Source organism: Garra rufa, chromosome 18 (assembly GCF_049309525.1).
Source record: "Garra rufa chromosome 18, GarRuf1.0, whole genome shotgun sequence".
Classification (NCBI taxonomy): Eukaryota; Metazoa; Chordata; class Actinopteri; order Cypriniformes; family Cyprinidae; genus Garra; species Garra rufa.
The window spans coordinates 4538324-4554918 of NC_133378.1; the positions used below are offsets into that span (position 1 = coordinate 4538324).

Sequence of the window (16595 nt, forward strand, 5' to 3'; positions counted from 1 at the left end):
ACACTGATACATGCCAGCATCTGAGAGGTTTACGGAGCTGATTGTCAGGGCTCCGTTCTCTATCTGGATCCTGTCCTGTGAATCGGAGCAACAGCGATGAAAAGAATTTTAAAATAGCTGTGCATTCAACTCAAACAACAAAGACTGAGATTTAGGCATTATATAATCAATACAACTTTTGTCATATACATTTAACAGAGCTCCCCTGCTGAGACTTGACCCAAGGATCTTTGCACTGTCAACTCAGACTCAGTCTCCTAAAACGCCGGATCCGTGTGGATGAAACGCCAATACGATAAAAAATGTATACGTATACAGCGAAACGCGTCTCTGTGTGGACAGGCCCTCGTCTTTTTACGACTACACCATTACTCTAGCCGCTGCTTGAGTTTTACCTCGGCTGCCAGTAGTTCTCCATTCTTCAGCCAGCTGTATGAAGGTTTGGGCTTCCCGTTGGCCTTACACTCCCAGAACAATCTCTCTTCAATTGACAGAGCGTTGTCTCGCATCGTCTGAACCCACTGAGGCTTTGCTGAAGAGACAAGAGAGAGTCAATCGTTTTTATGAATTCATTCATCGGTCATCTTTTATATATTATTTTGTTGTTTTTGAATTACAGAGATCTTTCTATGGTCTTTGTCACTGTCTACTTAAAAGATTTTTCCCTCAGTTGTGGTCATGCTGTCAACAGAGCGGCCACAGTTTGTCATCTCAGTATTTTGCATGTTTTACGCTCACCAAGGCTGCATTTATTTGATTATAAATACAGAAAAACAGTATTATTGCGAAATATTATTACAATTTAAAATAAGTGTTTTCTATTTGAATATATTTTAAAATGTAATTTATTTCTGTGATGCAAAACTGAATTTTTAGCATCATTACTTCAGTCTTCAGCGTCACATGATCCTTTAGAAATCATTCTAATATGCTGATTTAGGGCCCTATGATTTCCACGATGCGAAATCCAGTCATGTGGAATGGAAATGGAATAGTCATGGAAATCAAAACACTTAACACTTAAATCAAACCTGTGAATATTAAGTGAATCTGTGAATATTAAGCCACAAAAATACTATTTAAATATGAATCCTGCATGCGCTGCGTGTCTCTGTGTGAATGAATGGCACAAAAATGTGGTTTCATTTATGACACTCATACTGAGTGTGTGGCGCTTGCGGTGTTTTCAGCTGCCGCCTCGATATATGAGTACATAAACACATAAACATAATCTCCAGAGCTGTTCTAAGAGTCACTGCATTAGATTTTTACAGTTTCTTTCGAGAAGAACTATTGTCATATCATATACAGACAGAAACTTCAAAGCAACTGTCAAAATAAATGTTGTTTAACTTGAATAAATTGTGACACATATATTACTAAATGTAATGATAGTACTATGACTAATAGTAAAATTGTTATTAAAACATTATTTTTAAGGAATATTTACCAGAAAAAAATATTTTAAAATTATTTAAGAAAATAAATTAATAAAATAATAGTAAATTATTTTTTAAATAAAATACATTTATTAGAGATGCTTTTGATTATAAAAATGTAATAAAACCATTCAAATGAAATCCAGAAAATTAATAGAAAACACTGAATTTGGTAAAAAAAAAAAAAAAAAAAAAAGAAAGTATTTCATATAGCCTTAAAAATGTATTTTTTTCTAAACAGAGTCTAGAAAAAAATATATATAAAAATTTTATTCAGAAAAATTAAAATGGAAAAATGAAATTTAGAAAAAAATCAAACAGATTTGAGAAAAAAAATAAATGGATAATAGTGTTGGTAAAAAGTAATAATTGATAAAAGTAACTAATTACCAGAGAAAGTAACTATTGTGTTACTTTGAAAAAAAAAAAGTTCAAATATGTCAAATAACTTGGATGCCCCAATATTAAACATGTTAAATGAATAAAACATTGTACACTTATCTAGACTATTTTTAATGTTGCTGTGGGAGAGTGTGAGAGACACCTTCTAGGGGCTAAATATCACATTAGGCTCGCTTCAACCCGAAGACATACAAAACATCCTACAGATAAGAATAAGGTATCGTTTGAAGGCAAAGGCTCTACTTTTCTTTGTGTATAGTCATAATAACAGCAGAACAATGTACTTTTGTAAAATAAAGAAGATAAACAAGGTGCGCTCTCTTCCATCTCGTTCTCCACCATCTCTCTTCAAAGACATGTAAAGACATAAGAAATATGTATAGAAAGATTAAAATGTCTACTTTTAAATTTTTATTCAATTTCTTTGATAATGTAATCCATATGATACCAATGCGAGCTCTAGTTTTTCCTGTCTAAACTCATCATGTAATCACACCCAAAAGCGACATCGCTTTTCAAATTTTAAACATCTACATGAGACAAGCGAACATGTAGATAAACGCCACATTAATTCCATAAGCAAACGTGAACACTCATCAAGTTCATCTCGGCTACTTTCGTTTCTGGAAAAAGACGCGCTGAGAGGAATAAGCCAGAATTTACCTCAGAAGAAGAACACAATGCAATGTGATGCCCAGCTTTGGAGGTCCTATGGCTGAGAGAGAGCCTACTTGGATTAAAACCACTTCAATGAGCTCAATTATAGTAACGCCGCATTTTTGTGTCAGTAACGGTAATGGCGTTGTAACGGGGAAAACAACAATTCGGTGGAAACGGCCGTTAGTAACACCATTTATTTATAACGCCGTTATTCCATCACTGCTGATTTGATGCTCAAAAAACAGTTCTTATTATTATCAATGTTGAAAACAGCTGTGCTTGATGTCTCTTACTATAATATATAGCAGAAAACCTATGAATGATTTACGTTATTTTAAAAATCCACATCGTTTTATACATATACATTGGACTATGGGGGGGCGCCATTATTTTGATTACGTAGAACAGTTGCATTCGTTGAGCTACTGACACTATCTGTTGCTGTTTTTACTGTAACATAACTGGGAAAACACAACTTGGAAAATAATAGAGATATGATGCCACATTGTGGTTGAAATTTACAGTCAAAGGGCAACAAGAGAAGCGATGTTAGTCTTCACTGCTTTCCTAGTGATAAGAAGAGCAGAAAAGAATGGGAAGATGCCTGTGGACAAATAAAACTTGCTAAAGACCTGCGTCTTTGTTCTCTCCACTTTAGCCCTGATGCCTTTGAGGCTTTTAGTAGACCACAGCTACTGAAAGAGCTTATAACCGGCAGAGACAAGAAACACTAGATGCCATCCTGTCATGATGCCTCAGCCACTATAAAGGAGCTCCTTCGTTTAGACTCTTTGTGAGGAAAAATTGATGGTATGGCATTTGGTTTCAGTCGACGCTTATATCCATTGCCATCTGTAAGCTCTTTCAGTAGCTATGTGGTCATCATATCATAATTTTATTTGCAGACTTGTGTATTTTGAGTTGTGTTGTGGTAAAAATAGCATAGCTCAGCACCAGTAGCTCACCAAGTGCAACCAAATGCGTCCCCATTGTATAAAATATGTATTAAAAAATTTGGATTTTTTTAAAATAACATAAATCCTTTATGCATTTTTGACTACATATTTCAGTAAGAGACATCGTTTACATTATATTAAGCTATACAAGTTTTATATATATTTTTAAATTATATTAAATGATATGCTAGTTAATGTCTGAAGAAAAAAAGATAAAATAAAGCTGTCTAACTGTTTATATAAATCAAAACTCTTCTCTGCATTTCTTCCCTTCACTAGCTTGCTTTCTAATCTGTTCCATTGTGCATTACGAATATTGTTGGCTCTGAGACAAATAGCTTTTTTCCTCTTTTGTAAGTCGCTTAAAATAAAAACATCTGTTAAATGCATAAATATATCTGCCAATCTTAATTAAAACATAATTTTTAAGGCAAGCAGTGCTAAAATAGCGTATCGCTTAGCTATTTGTTTTCTTATTTCTTATTTAAATGACTTATAAATTAATTATTCCCTTCCAGTCGAGGGAACTGAGCCATATATAGAGACTAGAGATCTTTTGATCTAGTAACATGTTAGCCTGCAACTGCACAATGAGTTTAGGGTTTGGCTTTGGAGAAACATGGACACTCTTGTATCTGATTAATTGGAAGCACAAAATGTCAATAAGTACTTGATCTATCCATCTTCTTCCTGCCGATTGAAATGGTGACAGGTTTCCATTCATGTCTCTGATCCTGTCTAGATTCATGATTGACCCATCAGGCACGGTTCTATAATGTGACACTCTCCTCATGTTCTGCGTTGTTGATTTTCACCAATCACACGAGATCTGTGTAAGCATGCCTATGGATGAATCATCAATCACCATTCCCACTTACAACACTTGCGGGTTTTGTGGCAACTAAGCACTTGACTGATCGATCCGAGTCCCGTACTGATTGACTCATCAGGAAAACTGATCAGCTCTGGTTTCACAAGAATGAATTAAACCCAAACATCCATGAATCCCATGAGCTGACCAACCTCCCAACTGTTTTCAATTCTTCTTTTCTACTCTTTGGCCTTTTTTCGAAGAGTTTGGCGTACTGCATTATACAAGGACGCTTGCACTCTGGCAGCGCTGGGAAGACAGCTTTCATGTTTTGCATCGTTTGTGGAGGCCAGGTCTTTTCAGAAGAAGTTCAGAGCTGCACCTGCCCCCTTAACCTTCTCAATAAGTCATGCATAAACCTTGGGAATGAGCGAGGGAGCTCACATTCAAAATAACAGCATTTCATCGAAGAACGTAGAAGTGTTGTGTACACAGATGTGAGTGGAAGAAACACCTTTGAAATCCCAGCTGTCCAATGCAATAGCACTGTGCTGATTTGCACTGCAGTTTTATTTGTATTGTATTTCACTAATGGGTTCCTTGCAAGTAGTTTTCTTTTTTGTATGTATATCCATTTATTTGAATCAATAACACCACATGTGAAAGGTTCCCATACCTATGAAATATCGAGTAGCTGTTCTGCTATCAATTATCATGAGAAACATTTTGCTATTTTTATCTTGCTATTCAATCAGCACACTATGACCAGTAATTCTGCGTGTAGCTGGTGATCTCTATATCATTAGGTTGAAGCCTGTTCTTCTTGTTATTGTGTCGATGGAAAATGACAGATCCAAGGCGGTAATGATTCTCAAATGCTTGCTTCTAGTGTCTAATAATCCTTTGAGTTATGTCGTGCCTCCAAAAATGGGCTCACAAGTGCTTAAGTTCCAGACAGGCCTGCAATTTGTCCATATTTAAGTGATAGGGCCCTATCCTTTTGAGCCAGGCTTTGGTGTCAGATTTGGAACAGAAGCTTTGTCTTATAAAACTAAGGCAAAATAAGGAATAAATTGGAGAGCAAAATGGCAAAGATAATAAGTGGTGACCTAATTGTAGTGTCTGAATTGCTGATAATGAGTAGTGTTATCAACTAAAATATAATGATAATGAATAACACAGCAGAGGTGAAATCATGAGTCCTTAATGAATGTGTTTTTAAACTGAAGGAAATATCTGATCTGTGACATCTGATACATAAATGTACCTAAATATCTATGCTAAAGCAAATAAATGTTATTCATCCATCCATCCATTATCATCATAAAACAAATTAATGTCATCTAAAATGATCTATCCATTACACATAAAGAAAATAAATGTTATCCATCCAGCATAAAGCAAATATCTATCCTAGTCATCCATTAATTCACTGATTCATTCATTCATCCATCCATAATAAAGCAAATATACATCCATCCATGCAGTCATTCATTATAAAGCAAACATCTCTCCACTATTCATTCATTCATTCATCCATCCATTATAAAGCGAACATTTATCCATTCATCTATCTGCCCACCCATCCATCCATCGATGAAAAAGCAAATATTTATTCATCATTGATCAGTCTATGGCAAACCTCTACCCTATCCATCTATTCATCCATCCATCATAAAGCAAATATCCATCCATCCATTATGAAGCAATTATCTAAACATCGATTCTGCCACCCATTATCCATCCATCCATTATGAAGCAAATATCTATTATAAAACAAAATATCTATCCTTCCATCCATTATAAAGCAAATATCTATCTATTAAAAACAAATATCTATCCATCCATTGCCAATATTTATCTATCTTTTTTAAAACAAATATCTATCCATCCATCCATCCATCCATCCATCCATTATTAAGCAAATATCTATCCATCATCCATCCATCCATTATGAAGCAAATATCTATTCATTCATCCACCCATCTATTCATCATAAAGCAAATATTCATCCATCCATCCATCCATCCATCCATCCATCCATCCATTCTTCATCCATCCATCCATTATGAAGCAAATATCTATCCATCTATTTATCCATTCATTATAAAGCAAACATCTCATTCATTCATCCATTATAAAGAAAATATTTATCCATCCATTGTCAAACCATCGCAAATATATATCTATCCATTCATCCACCCATTTATCCATCATAAAGCACAAATCTATTCATCCATCCATTCTTGATCTATTCATCTATCTATCCATCCATCTATTATGAAGCACAAATCGATCCATCCATCCATTTATATCCATTAAATAAATCCATCCATAAAAGCAAATATCCATCTATCCATTATGAACTTCCATCCATCCATTATGAAGCAAATATCTTTCCATCCATCCATCCATTACAAAGAAAATATCCATTCATCATCCATCCATTGTAAAGCAAATATCTATCCATTCTAAAACAAATATCTTTCCATTCATCCGCCCATCATCCATCCATCCATCATTAAGCAAATATAAATCCATTATAAAAGAAATATCTATGCATTCATCCATCCACCCTTTTAACAGCAAATATCTATCCATCCATCCATTCATTATGAAAGAAATATTTATCCATTTATCCAACCACCATAAAGCAAATACCTATCCATTCATCCATCCTTCCATCCATCCATTTATCATAAATATCTATCTATCCATTATAAAACAAATATTTATCCATCCATCCATCCATCCATTATAAAGCAAATATCTATTCATCCATTATGAAGAAAATATCCACCCATTATGAAGCAAATATTTATCCATTCATCCAACCTTTATGAAGCAAATATTTATTCATCCATCCATCCATCCATCCATTTATCCATCTATCTCAAATATCTATCTATCCATTGTAAAATAAATATATATCCATTCATCCATCCATCCATCCATTATAAAGCACATATCTACCATGCATCCATTATGAAGTAAATATCTATTCATCCATCTACTCATCCTTCATAAGGCAAATATCTAAGCATCATAAAGCAGAAAAAAAGCTATCTATCAATCTATGATTTGGCTCACAATACTGTAACTTTTTGCCATTTGACACCTTTCTGGATCAAAGAAAGTGTCTCAAATTAGCATTTAGCACTGCTGAGTCTTGGCACGCTGCAACATCACACTGCCAAATCCATTACATGAGCTCCATTTATTTTGGTCTTTACTACGTGGTTATGGAAACTACAGGAAAGTCCAGACAGGGTAGAAAGTAATCAGAAAGCAATTCACTGCAGTTGTGAAATGACTGAACTGGCAGGGTTCCTCATGGTAAACACTGGCAAGAATTTCAATGGCTATAACAACAATAATATCCATTAAGTGCGTTTTAAATTATTAGCAAGCATTCATTTCAATGACAGAGAAAACGATCAGTGTTGCCAGATCAGGTTGACGATTTCCAGCCCAAAAGCTCACCAAAACCCGCCCACTTCAACAAAAACCAGCCCAAATTTTAACTGCCAAAATAATGAGAATTTTATTGCCATGTCAAGGTTGATAAGGACCATATTTATCTCTTTAAAAAAAGAATAACGACAAAATAAAATAAAGATAAATCAATTTCACAGGAATATGGATCAAAACAGTCCGAAAATATGCGTAAAATGTCCAGAAATCTTTTCAAAGTGGAAATTAACCGATGACTTTAACCCTTGGAAAAACGCATGCATCATTATCAATGTCCACAGTAAAAAATATGCTAATTTCTGTGCAAAAAGTGCACAATAAAGTTATGAGAAACAAATGTAATGTAAAACCCCGTCACTAACAAGTCATCACATCTCACTAACGTAAAAGACGTAAATTGATTGACAGGTCTCTGTTAAACTAAACCAGTAAGGCTTACGTTAAGCAAAAATGAGTTGATGACTGCACTACACATTATATTACTATGATACTTTGAGCTCGAACGTACTAAAATAACATGACTAATGATAAAAGCGAAGAAAAAAACAGCTGATTGGGCGGCTTTTAATTTTTTAAAGCAGCCCAAATTTTGTCTACCCGCCCAATGCGTTATTCTCCGGTCCAAGCCGATCAAAAGAAGACCAATTGGCCCAATCTGGCAACACTGAAAACGATATGGCAAAGACGACCGGCTTATGCACATCCTAATAATATCCAATCAATGTGTAACAGAAAAGCGAACAAATGTACACAATGTATTATTTTTCCAAGTTACAGTTAGGGCTGTAACGATACGCGATATGAAACCGAAATCGCGACACTCGATCCTGTGTCGCGGTGTAATAAGGGAGAATCGCGACACACCCCGTGACTACCTTTCCAATCATGTGACGCCTGTCTGCAAAAGTTGAGCTAGTTGAAGAAGAACGTGAGGAAACATGGCAACCAACCCAGAGATTGCGGACCCTCCCTCCTCATTTAAGTCAGCATGATGGCAACATTTCGGAGCTGTATGATCCATAAAATACGGAGAAAGGCTATTAATAAAGAAAAAAATCCAGAAAATGCGTGTAGTATAGCCTGCGCAGTAAAAATACAATTATGTGTAAAATGTCATAGTAAACATGAAAACCACGCTAGTCATTGTCCCATAAAATGACAAATAGCAAATAACACATATAGTATTTTCATTACGTTTCATTTATTTTGTTTTTGTAAAGTAAAATGAGACCGTGTTGTTTGCAATACGTTTACCCTGAGACCGAGTCGCGAACACCAGCTCGACCGCAAAACACTTTCACTATGAGAGAAAGGGCAGGCGCGCAAAGATTCCACCGCTTGACGTGTCCCATGTGAAATGGCTTTTAAATGGTCTTCACACAGAGCGCGAACACAGGCACGGGACCGTTTGAGAGCAGCGTCAGCGTGTACCGGATTGAGTCCAAAGAGCAAATACCCGTGCATGTCACCCGCACTGCACCTGACAGATAAATATTATTCCACCGTTACGTCAGTTATAGCGGTTCACCCGTCGGGTTAGGGCTCTGTTTCACGCACACAAAGAATCTTGCATCGCTAGCAGGTTTAAAGAATTTGACATCTTGACAATTTTATCACTATCATGTTAGATTAAAAAAAAAAATTCAGTGACAGACAGACCTTATCAGTTGTTAATTTTAATACAGAAGGTTTTTATTAAACCTTAAAATGTGACCTTGTAGAAAGCTATTGAAATTCGTTTATTTTTTTTTTAAATAAATCTGTTGTTTGATTTTCAGTTTCATATTTTAATTTTTGTTCAAAATATGGTGATACGTATCGTATCGTGAACCCAATATCGGGATACGTATCGTATCGTGACCTAGGCATATCGTTACACCCCTGATTACAGTATGTTCCTGGCAACTCGTTACCACACTTTCACAGCAGTTTTTACAGAAGTATTTGCACAACGTCAAAGGAAGATAAAAACAATTAATGTGACCATATCACAGTCTACATTGATTTCATTGTAAAACTCTGAATGTAGTGTTGGCAAAAATGGCAACAAATATTGTAAGAAACTGCTGTGAAATTTTGCAAATCTGGTCATTTTTAATGGCAAAAATTGTCCTATGAATGAAATAATCATACCATGGAAAGACAGTCGTCCTTGCACCGTGTTCTTTCCCATCTTGTTCTCTGCCACACATTCATAGCCTCCGGCGTCCTCCTGCTGGAAACTGGGAATCTCCAGAACTACATTTGAGTTCTTCATCTTCACCTTGCTGGGAAACGGCACTCCATTCGCTCTCCTCCACGTTATCTCTGGAACTGGGCTGAATGTAGGAAAAACTGTGGTGAGTAATCTTGCAAAAGACAAAAATGAAAAAGCTACATAGAGAGAGAAAAAAACACAGTGAGAGAGATACAGAAAAGATGAAGATAAAGAACGGAAATTTTATATAATATCATCGCATTGTAGATTACTGTCGCTCCTCCTCGTATCTCAGCTCTAACATACTAAATGAGTTACATTTCCTCATAAGACACCATCTCATTTCTTTTTGCAAGGAATACGTATATGGCTCATCCACTAATGGGATCAATTGAGAGAGAAAAATTGCCTCGAGGCAAAAAATAGACTGTTACACGGTATTTCCCAAACAGACTTTGACAAGCATGTTTAAAAGGTGGCGAGAAGAGGTGGAAAAGGGCCAAGTTGAAAAACACATTAAGCCCAGTGACACAGTACCATTAAAAGTCGGGATAGCCGTAAAGGCAGGAAGCGGCATCAGTAACTACAAAAGGGTAAGAAATCACACTTACTTCCCCAAAGCAAAACACTCTAGTGTCACAACCGATCCCTTTGCAGCTGGAACCATGTCAGAGAAATGAACCTCAATTTTCGGCTCATATTCACCCATTACGCCTATAAAGAAAAAAAAAACTGTTATATTTTCATTCATAATTCATTCACTGATCATGTATAATAGTAAAAAATACATTATACGATAAATATGAAAGAGTGTTAGTAGGTGAACAGTTTTTTTTCCCTGAGAACAAGCAGCTAAAACAAAGGCAACAAATAATTTATACCATCATCTGGAGTCTGACACAATGAAGAGGTGTGGTGTTGCTGCAGTTTTACAGTGTCTGTAAATATTTTATCCAGCCATTGTTTATGTTTACTTCATGGTAAAGTATATTTAGGACTGTGAACGCATAAGCAGAGTTGTCTACGAAGCTCTGACTTCTAAAAAACACTGTCTAAAACTAATTTACACTGTCTTGTTATGTTAAAAAAAAGTGTTTGCATGGTTAACATGCTGTCAAGTCGACACCAGAGAAAGTGTTTTCGGTGATGCTTTCAAATCCTAAGCAAAATAAATTAGTGTTACATTTAAAGTCCAATTACAAAGACAGAGATAAGATATAAATCAACGGTAACAATTTATTGTATGGTTTCTTAAAGGAGTTTTCACAGATATTTACAGATAATGTACTCACCCTCTTGTCATCCAAGATGTTCATGTCTTTCTTTCTTCAGTCGTAAGGAAATGTTTTTTGAGAGAAAATTTCAGGATTTCTCTCCATTCAATGGACTTCTATGGTGCCCCTGAGTTTGAACTTCCAAAATGCAGCTTTAAACGATCACAGCCGAGGAAAGAAGGGTCTTATCTAGCAAGACGATCGGTTATTTTCTAAAAAAAATTACAATTTATATACTTTTTAACCTCAAATTCTCGTCTTGTCTAGCTCTGTTAAAAAGTATATCAATTGTAAATGTTTTTAGAAAATAACTGATCATTTCCCTAGACAAGACCCTTCTTCCTCGGCTGGGATCATTTAGAGCCCTTTGAAGCTGCATTTAAACTGCATTTTAGAAGTTCAAACTCAGGGGCACCATAGAAGTCCATTATATGAAGAGGAATCCTGAAATGTTTTCCTCAAAAAACATAATTTCTTTATGACTGAAGAAAGAAAGACATGAACATCTTGGATGACAAGGGGGTGAGTGCATTATCTGTAAATTTTTGCTCTGAAAGTGAACTACTCCTTTAACTAGTTGCTTATTAGCATGCATATTACTAGAATATTAGCTATTTATTAGTACTGATTAAGCACATTATTCTACTTCCCTACTCATACCCAATACCTAAATTTAACAACTACCTTACTTTTAATAAGCAGCAAATTAGGAATTTATTGAGGGAAGAGCTATAGTTAATAGTGAATAAGTGTTCCCTATTCTAAAGTGTTACCTTATTATACTTGCATTTCTGTAGCTACTTATAGACCTTAGCGCATTTTCTATTAATATTAGAAGTAGTATTATTGTATTAGAATTATTGATACCTCAACAATATGTCAAACATTACTACCAGACCAAAAATTCCTGATTGACTAATATTTGTTAAATTATATACAGTTGAAGTCAAAAGTTTACATACACCTTGCAGAATCTGCAAAACGTTAATTATTTAACCAAAATAAGAGGGATCATACAAAACGCATGTTATTTTTTATTTATTACTGACCTGAATAAGATATTTCACATAAAATATGTTTATATATATAGTCCACAAGAAACAATAACAGTTCAACTTATAAAACTGACCACCCCTGTTTGTCCTAAACAGTTAAACTGCCTGTTGTTCTTCAGAAAAATCCTTCAGGTCCCACAAATTCTTTGGTTTTTCAGCAATTTTTGTGCATTTGAACCCTTTCCAACAATGATTGTATGATTATGAGATCCATCTTTCCACACTGAGAAGGTTCAAACGCTCATCGATGCTTCAGAAGAAAACCCAATGCATTAAGAGCCGGGGGTGAAAACTTTTGAACAGAATGAAGATATGTACATTTTTCTTATTTAGCCTAAATAATATATATATATATATTTTCATTTAGTACTGCCCTTCAGAAGATACTCACATTTCCCAGAAGAACAAAAAAGTTAAATTTTGTATGAGCTTCTTTTTTTCTCTTTCTCTCTAAAATAATTAACGTTTTGCAGGTTCTGCAAGGTGTATGTAAACTTTTGACTTCAACTATATAAAGGCCTGTACATCAAAGAGAATGGGGAAGTGTGTCCAAACTTTTGACTGGTAGTGTGCTTTTATATATATATATATATATATATATATATATATATATATATATTTATATATATATATATAAGGGCTGTCAAATGATCACACATCTAAAATAAATAAAAGTTTGTTTTTACATAATATATGTGTGAGTACTGAGTATATTAATAATGTATATATAAACACATATTTTTAAATTTACACAGTACTCACACATATATTATATAAAAACAAACTTTTATTTTGGATGTGATTAATCACGATTAATCATTTGACAGCCCTAATATATATATATATATATATATATATATATATATATATATATATATATATATACATACATATAATTCATATTGTAAGTAAAAAAAAAAAATACTAGCCAGTGGCAGTAATACTGTAAAGCTGTAAAGGTGTACTCAGAGGGTTAATTAAGTTAATCAAATTAGTAAAATCTAATAATGAATGAATTTAAAATCCTGCTACTTCATTTATTAAAAGAAAACATATTTGTTTATTCTACCTTGGTAATTGAATCAATGTCCAATAAATAAATATATATATACTTTGCTGTTAGCCAAACTAGACACATCATTTATCTAATGTTGCATAAGATAACAATTTAGTTTGAGCTCTTGAAGTGTTTAAAATTGAATATTACTTGGGCAGAGTTGTGTGTTAATGAAGTTTGAATTTTATTATTTTACTTGATGCACTACATTAAAGCACTTTATTTATTTCATTTTATATGCATGGAGTGGAAGATGGAGCTGGTGGAACCTTCTACAGAAAGTGCTCTGACACAATTCAGACAAACCCGATGTTTAACTGCATCAACAGGTCAATCAAACCCTTTAGTGCTGATGTTATGACTCAGCTGCCACCACTAAATTGCCTACTGGAAGAAAAAAAATTGATATTTACCATCGGTTCGTAGAACCAGAGGGGTCGGGGAGCTGAGGACTTTGCCTTTAGTGATGCGGTTTACCACCACGCACGTGTAGTTACCCACATCCGAAGGCTCGACTTTGGCGATGTAAAGGTTTCCCGTCTCCTGAGAGACAAAGCGACGATTGTCTTGCTGAACAAAGTAAGGGTACTCGTTAAAGACCCATGCAAATGAGAGATCTGGAAAGGAGATGGGGCACAGAACATATAGAATTCAAAACAAATGAACTAGGCTAGCCAAACACTCTTGGGAACTTAAATGAGAAACTCTTTGGACTTTTTGACACTTTTCTGTCTGAAATCTGACCTAGATGTATCCAAAATGATCATAGGGTAATTAGAAGCCTAAGCTCTGTTAAAGACATCTTTATAAAACACTACAAAGAATGTCAAGCCAAACAATACTAAAAAAAAAACTTTGACATGTCATGGTGTCAGGTGTAGTTTCAAAGATCAAATGAATGAACTCACACACTTACTTGAAAGCCAAAAAGTCCTTCAAATTCGTAAACATTTTAGAGGCCACAAGGTGCAAAAAACACCTTATTGCGTTAAAGTGTTTGAATCCTATGGTCTCTAAAAATGATTTTGCTTTATACAAAGCGTGCAAGCACTTTCCATTCAAAACACATATTAAATCCCATGGAGCCAAGTGATAAAAGTCAGAACTCTGTATTTCACATGTGTGTACTGGATATTTATGCCAGACCAGGCTATAAACTAAAAAGTAACACTATAAAAGCCTTACCTCCTGCATATGATGGTGTGCCACAAAGTAAAACTACCCCTTGGCCTTCTCGCACAGACACAGCACTTCTCGTTTGAGTTTTTAAATTCAAGTCTGAAAAGCATGAAAAAAACAAACAAACAAACAAACAAACAGTTAGAAGATACAGCAGTGCTAGGCATGAGCATGAAATGAAAATACCTTGGAGATGATTTCTTTTATCCCAGCTTAATGTGTAAAGACAACGCTAAGTAAATATATATATATTTTTTAATTAAAGTTAATTCACCCCAAAAGTGTCAAGACTGCAGCTCTAGTTAATGTGAGCATCCCGACCAGGCCAACATAGTACTAACTTGTCTCAATGGCATGAATTTGTGGTTGGACTAGGGCTACAAATAAAAATCACCTTTGAAAACTGATTAATCAAAGGATTGTTTCTTTGATTGTTCAGATAAAAAGTGATGATATGTAACAATAGGTCTTCTGGGCAAAAAGTGTAGTTTTTGAAATATATTTAAACTTCTTATTCTAACATAAAAGGTCTTCAGAGTTGTGTTTTGGGCCATTATGCTTTGACACAGTATCTGTCATGGCTTTATCCCTTCATCAAATGTTTTTGCAACATTTCAAAGCGAAGCGCACACGTTGTTGAGGTGATCAGCTCGTGATGTGGTGGTTTCTGCGCCTTAGAACTGCTCAGTTGACAGTGAATGAATGCAGTGAACTGATTTACTGCATGTACTCTGAGTTTAGCTAGGGTGACCATACTTCCTCTTTTCCCTGGACATGTCCTCTTTTTGAACTTAAAAAAATGGGTCCGGCCTGGGTTTTGCCCAAAATGTCTGGGATTAAGGGCTATCAATATGCAGAGTATTTAAATCGCTTTGGATGCAGCTCGTGTTGGATGTAGGGTTGCCAAATCCCGCATTTTTTCCACGAAATTGGGCTGATTTTAAGCTGTTGCGGCGGGTTGATTTTCTCCCGTGGGTTAAAAGTTTGAAATATTGTATAAATTCCGGTAACACTTTATAATAACTATCCGTTATAACTAGTTAATAGATCATTAATAAACTGTTAGTTAATGGGTTATAAATGACTTGTTAAATAGCAGTTAATAGTTTGTTAATTATTTATAACTATCTACTATAACTAGTTAATAGACCATTAATAAACTGTTCGTTAATGAGTAATAAATGACTTGTTAAATAACAGTTAATAGTTTGTTAATTATTTATAACTGTGCCTTATAGATAGCCAATAGATGACTTACAAGCTGTTAGTTAACAAGTTATAAATGACTTGTTAACTGTATTTTAATGATTTATAACTATACCTAATAAATTAGTAATAGATCATGAACAAGCTGTTAGTAAATTACTTACTAAAGACTTGTTAAGTATCAGTTAATAGTTTATATATGTTTTTGGGACGTTATTCTAAAGTTGCAACTATTCCTCATTTACTAACAGTTAATAAATGAAGAATAGTTGCAACTTTAGAATAACGTCCCAATAACATATATAAACTACAGATCTGGCCATTTAAAATGCGCGCGGGAAGTAAAGTGGTCTCGCGTGGTGCCGGTGTATTCCAAAGGAACACGGAAAATACATTGACATAGGAAAGACATGATCAGTAGGGGGCAGTCATGTAAAGCACAGAACTAAAGCGGCAGCAAACATCGCTCTAAGATAAATGTGTAGCCTGTTTGTACGGTGACCTGGAGAGGACATCTTCTTCGGACATTATTCGTTTATATTCGTCATTTCGATCTCTTTTAACATTCAGAATCTAAATGATAAATGCTGAAATGCCATTAAAGCTTTGATTAAGCTGTATGGCTGGGATTTTTTACTGGAATGCAGTTATTAGGTTGAATATAACATATACATACATACATACATACATTATATATATGTGTGTGTGTGTGTGTGTGTGTGTGTGTGTGTATGGTAATGTATGGTAATGTATGGTAATGTCGAGGTAATGACATCCTAATGTTTAATGCATAAACAAACCTGCCTGACTATAACCCAGGATTATCAGAGATAGGTTTATTCATATTTTTTTTTATTTTGAGTCAAGAAATGATTATATTATTTG

At 34.7% G+C, this 16595-nt stretch overlaps 1 protein-coding gene and 1 pseudogene across 1 annotated transcript; one reads left to right on the plus strand and one right to left on the minus strand.

Moving 5' to 3' along the window:
• Window positions 1–368: 368 nt before the first annotated feature.
• LOC141291466 (contactin-3-like) lies at window positions 369–15258 on the minus strand. Its single transcript, XM_073823629.1, has 6 exons — window positions 15135–15258; window positions 14511–14603; window positions 13739–13942; window positions 10551–10653; window positions 9876–10060; window positions 369–532 (listed from the first exon to the last, which is right to left on the minus strand). The coding sequence occupies exons 1-6, from the start codon at window positions 15256–15258 to the stop codon at window positions 369–371; spliced, it is 873 nt and encodes a 290-aa protein (XP_073679730.1).
• A 97-nt stretch (window positions 15259–15355) lies between these two features.
• The window catches only part of LOC141291468 (contactin-3-like), a 54212-nt pseudogene continuing 52972 nt past the window's right edge, over window positions 15356–16595 (plus strand).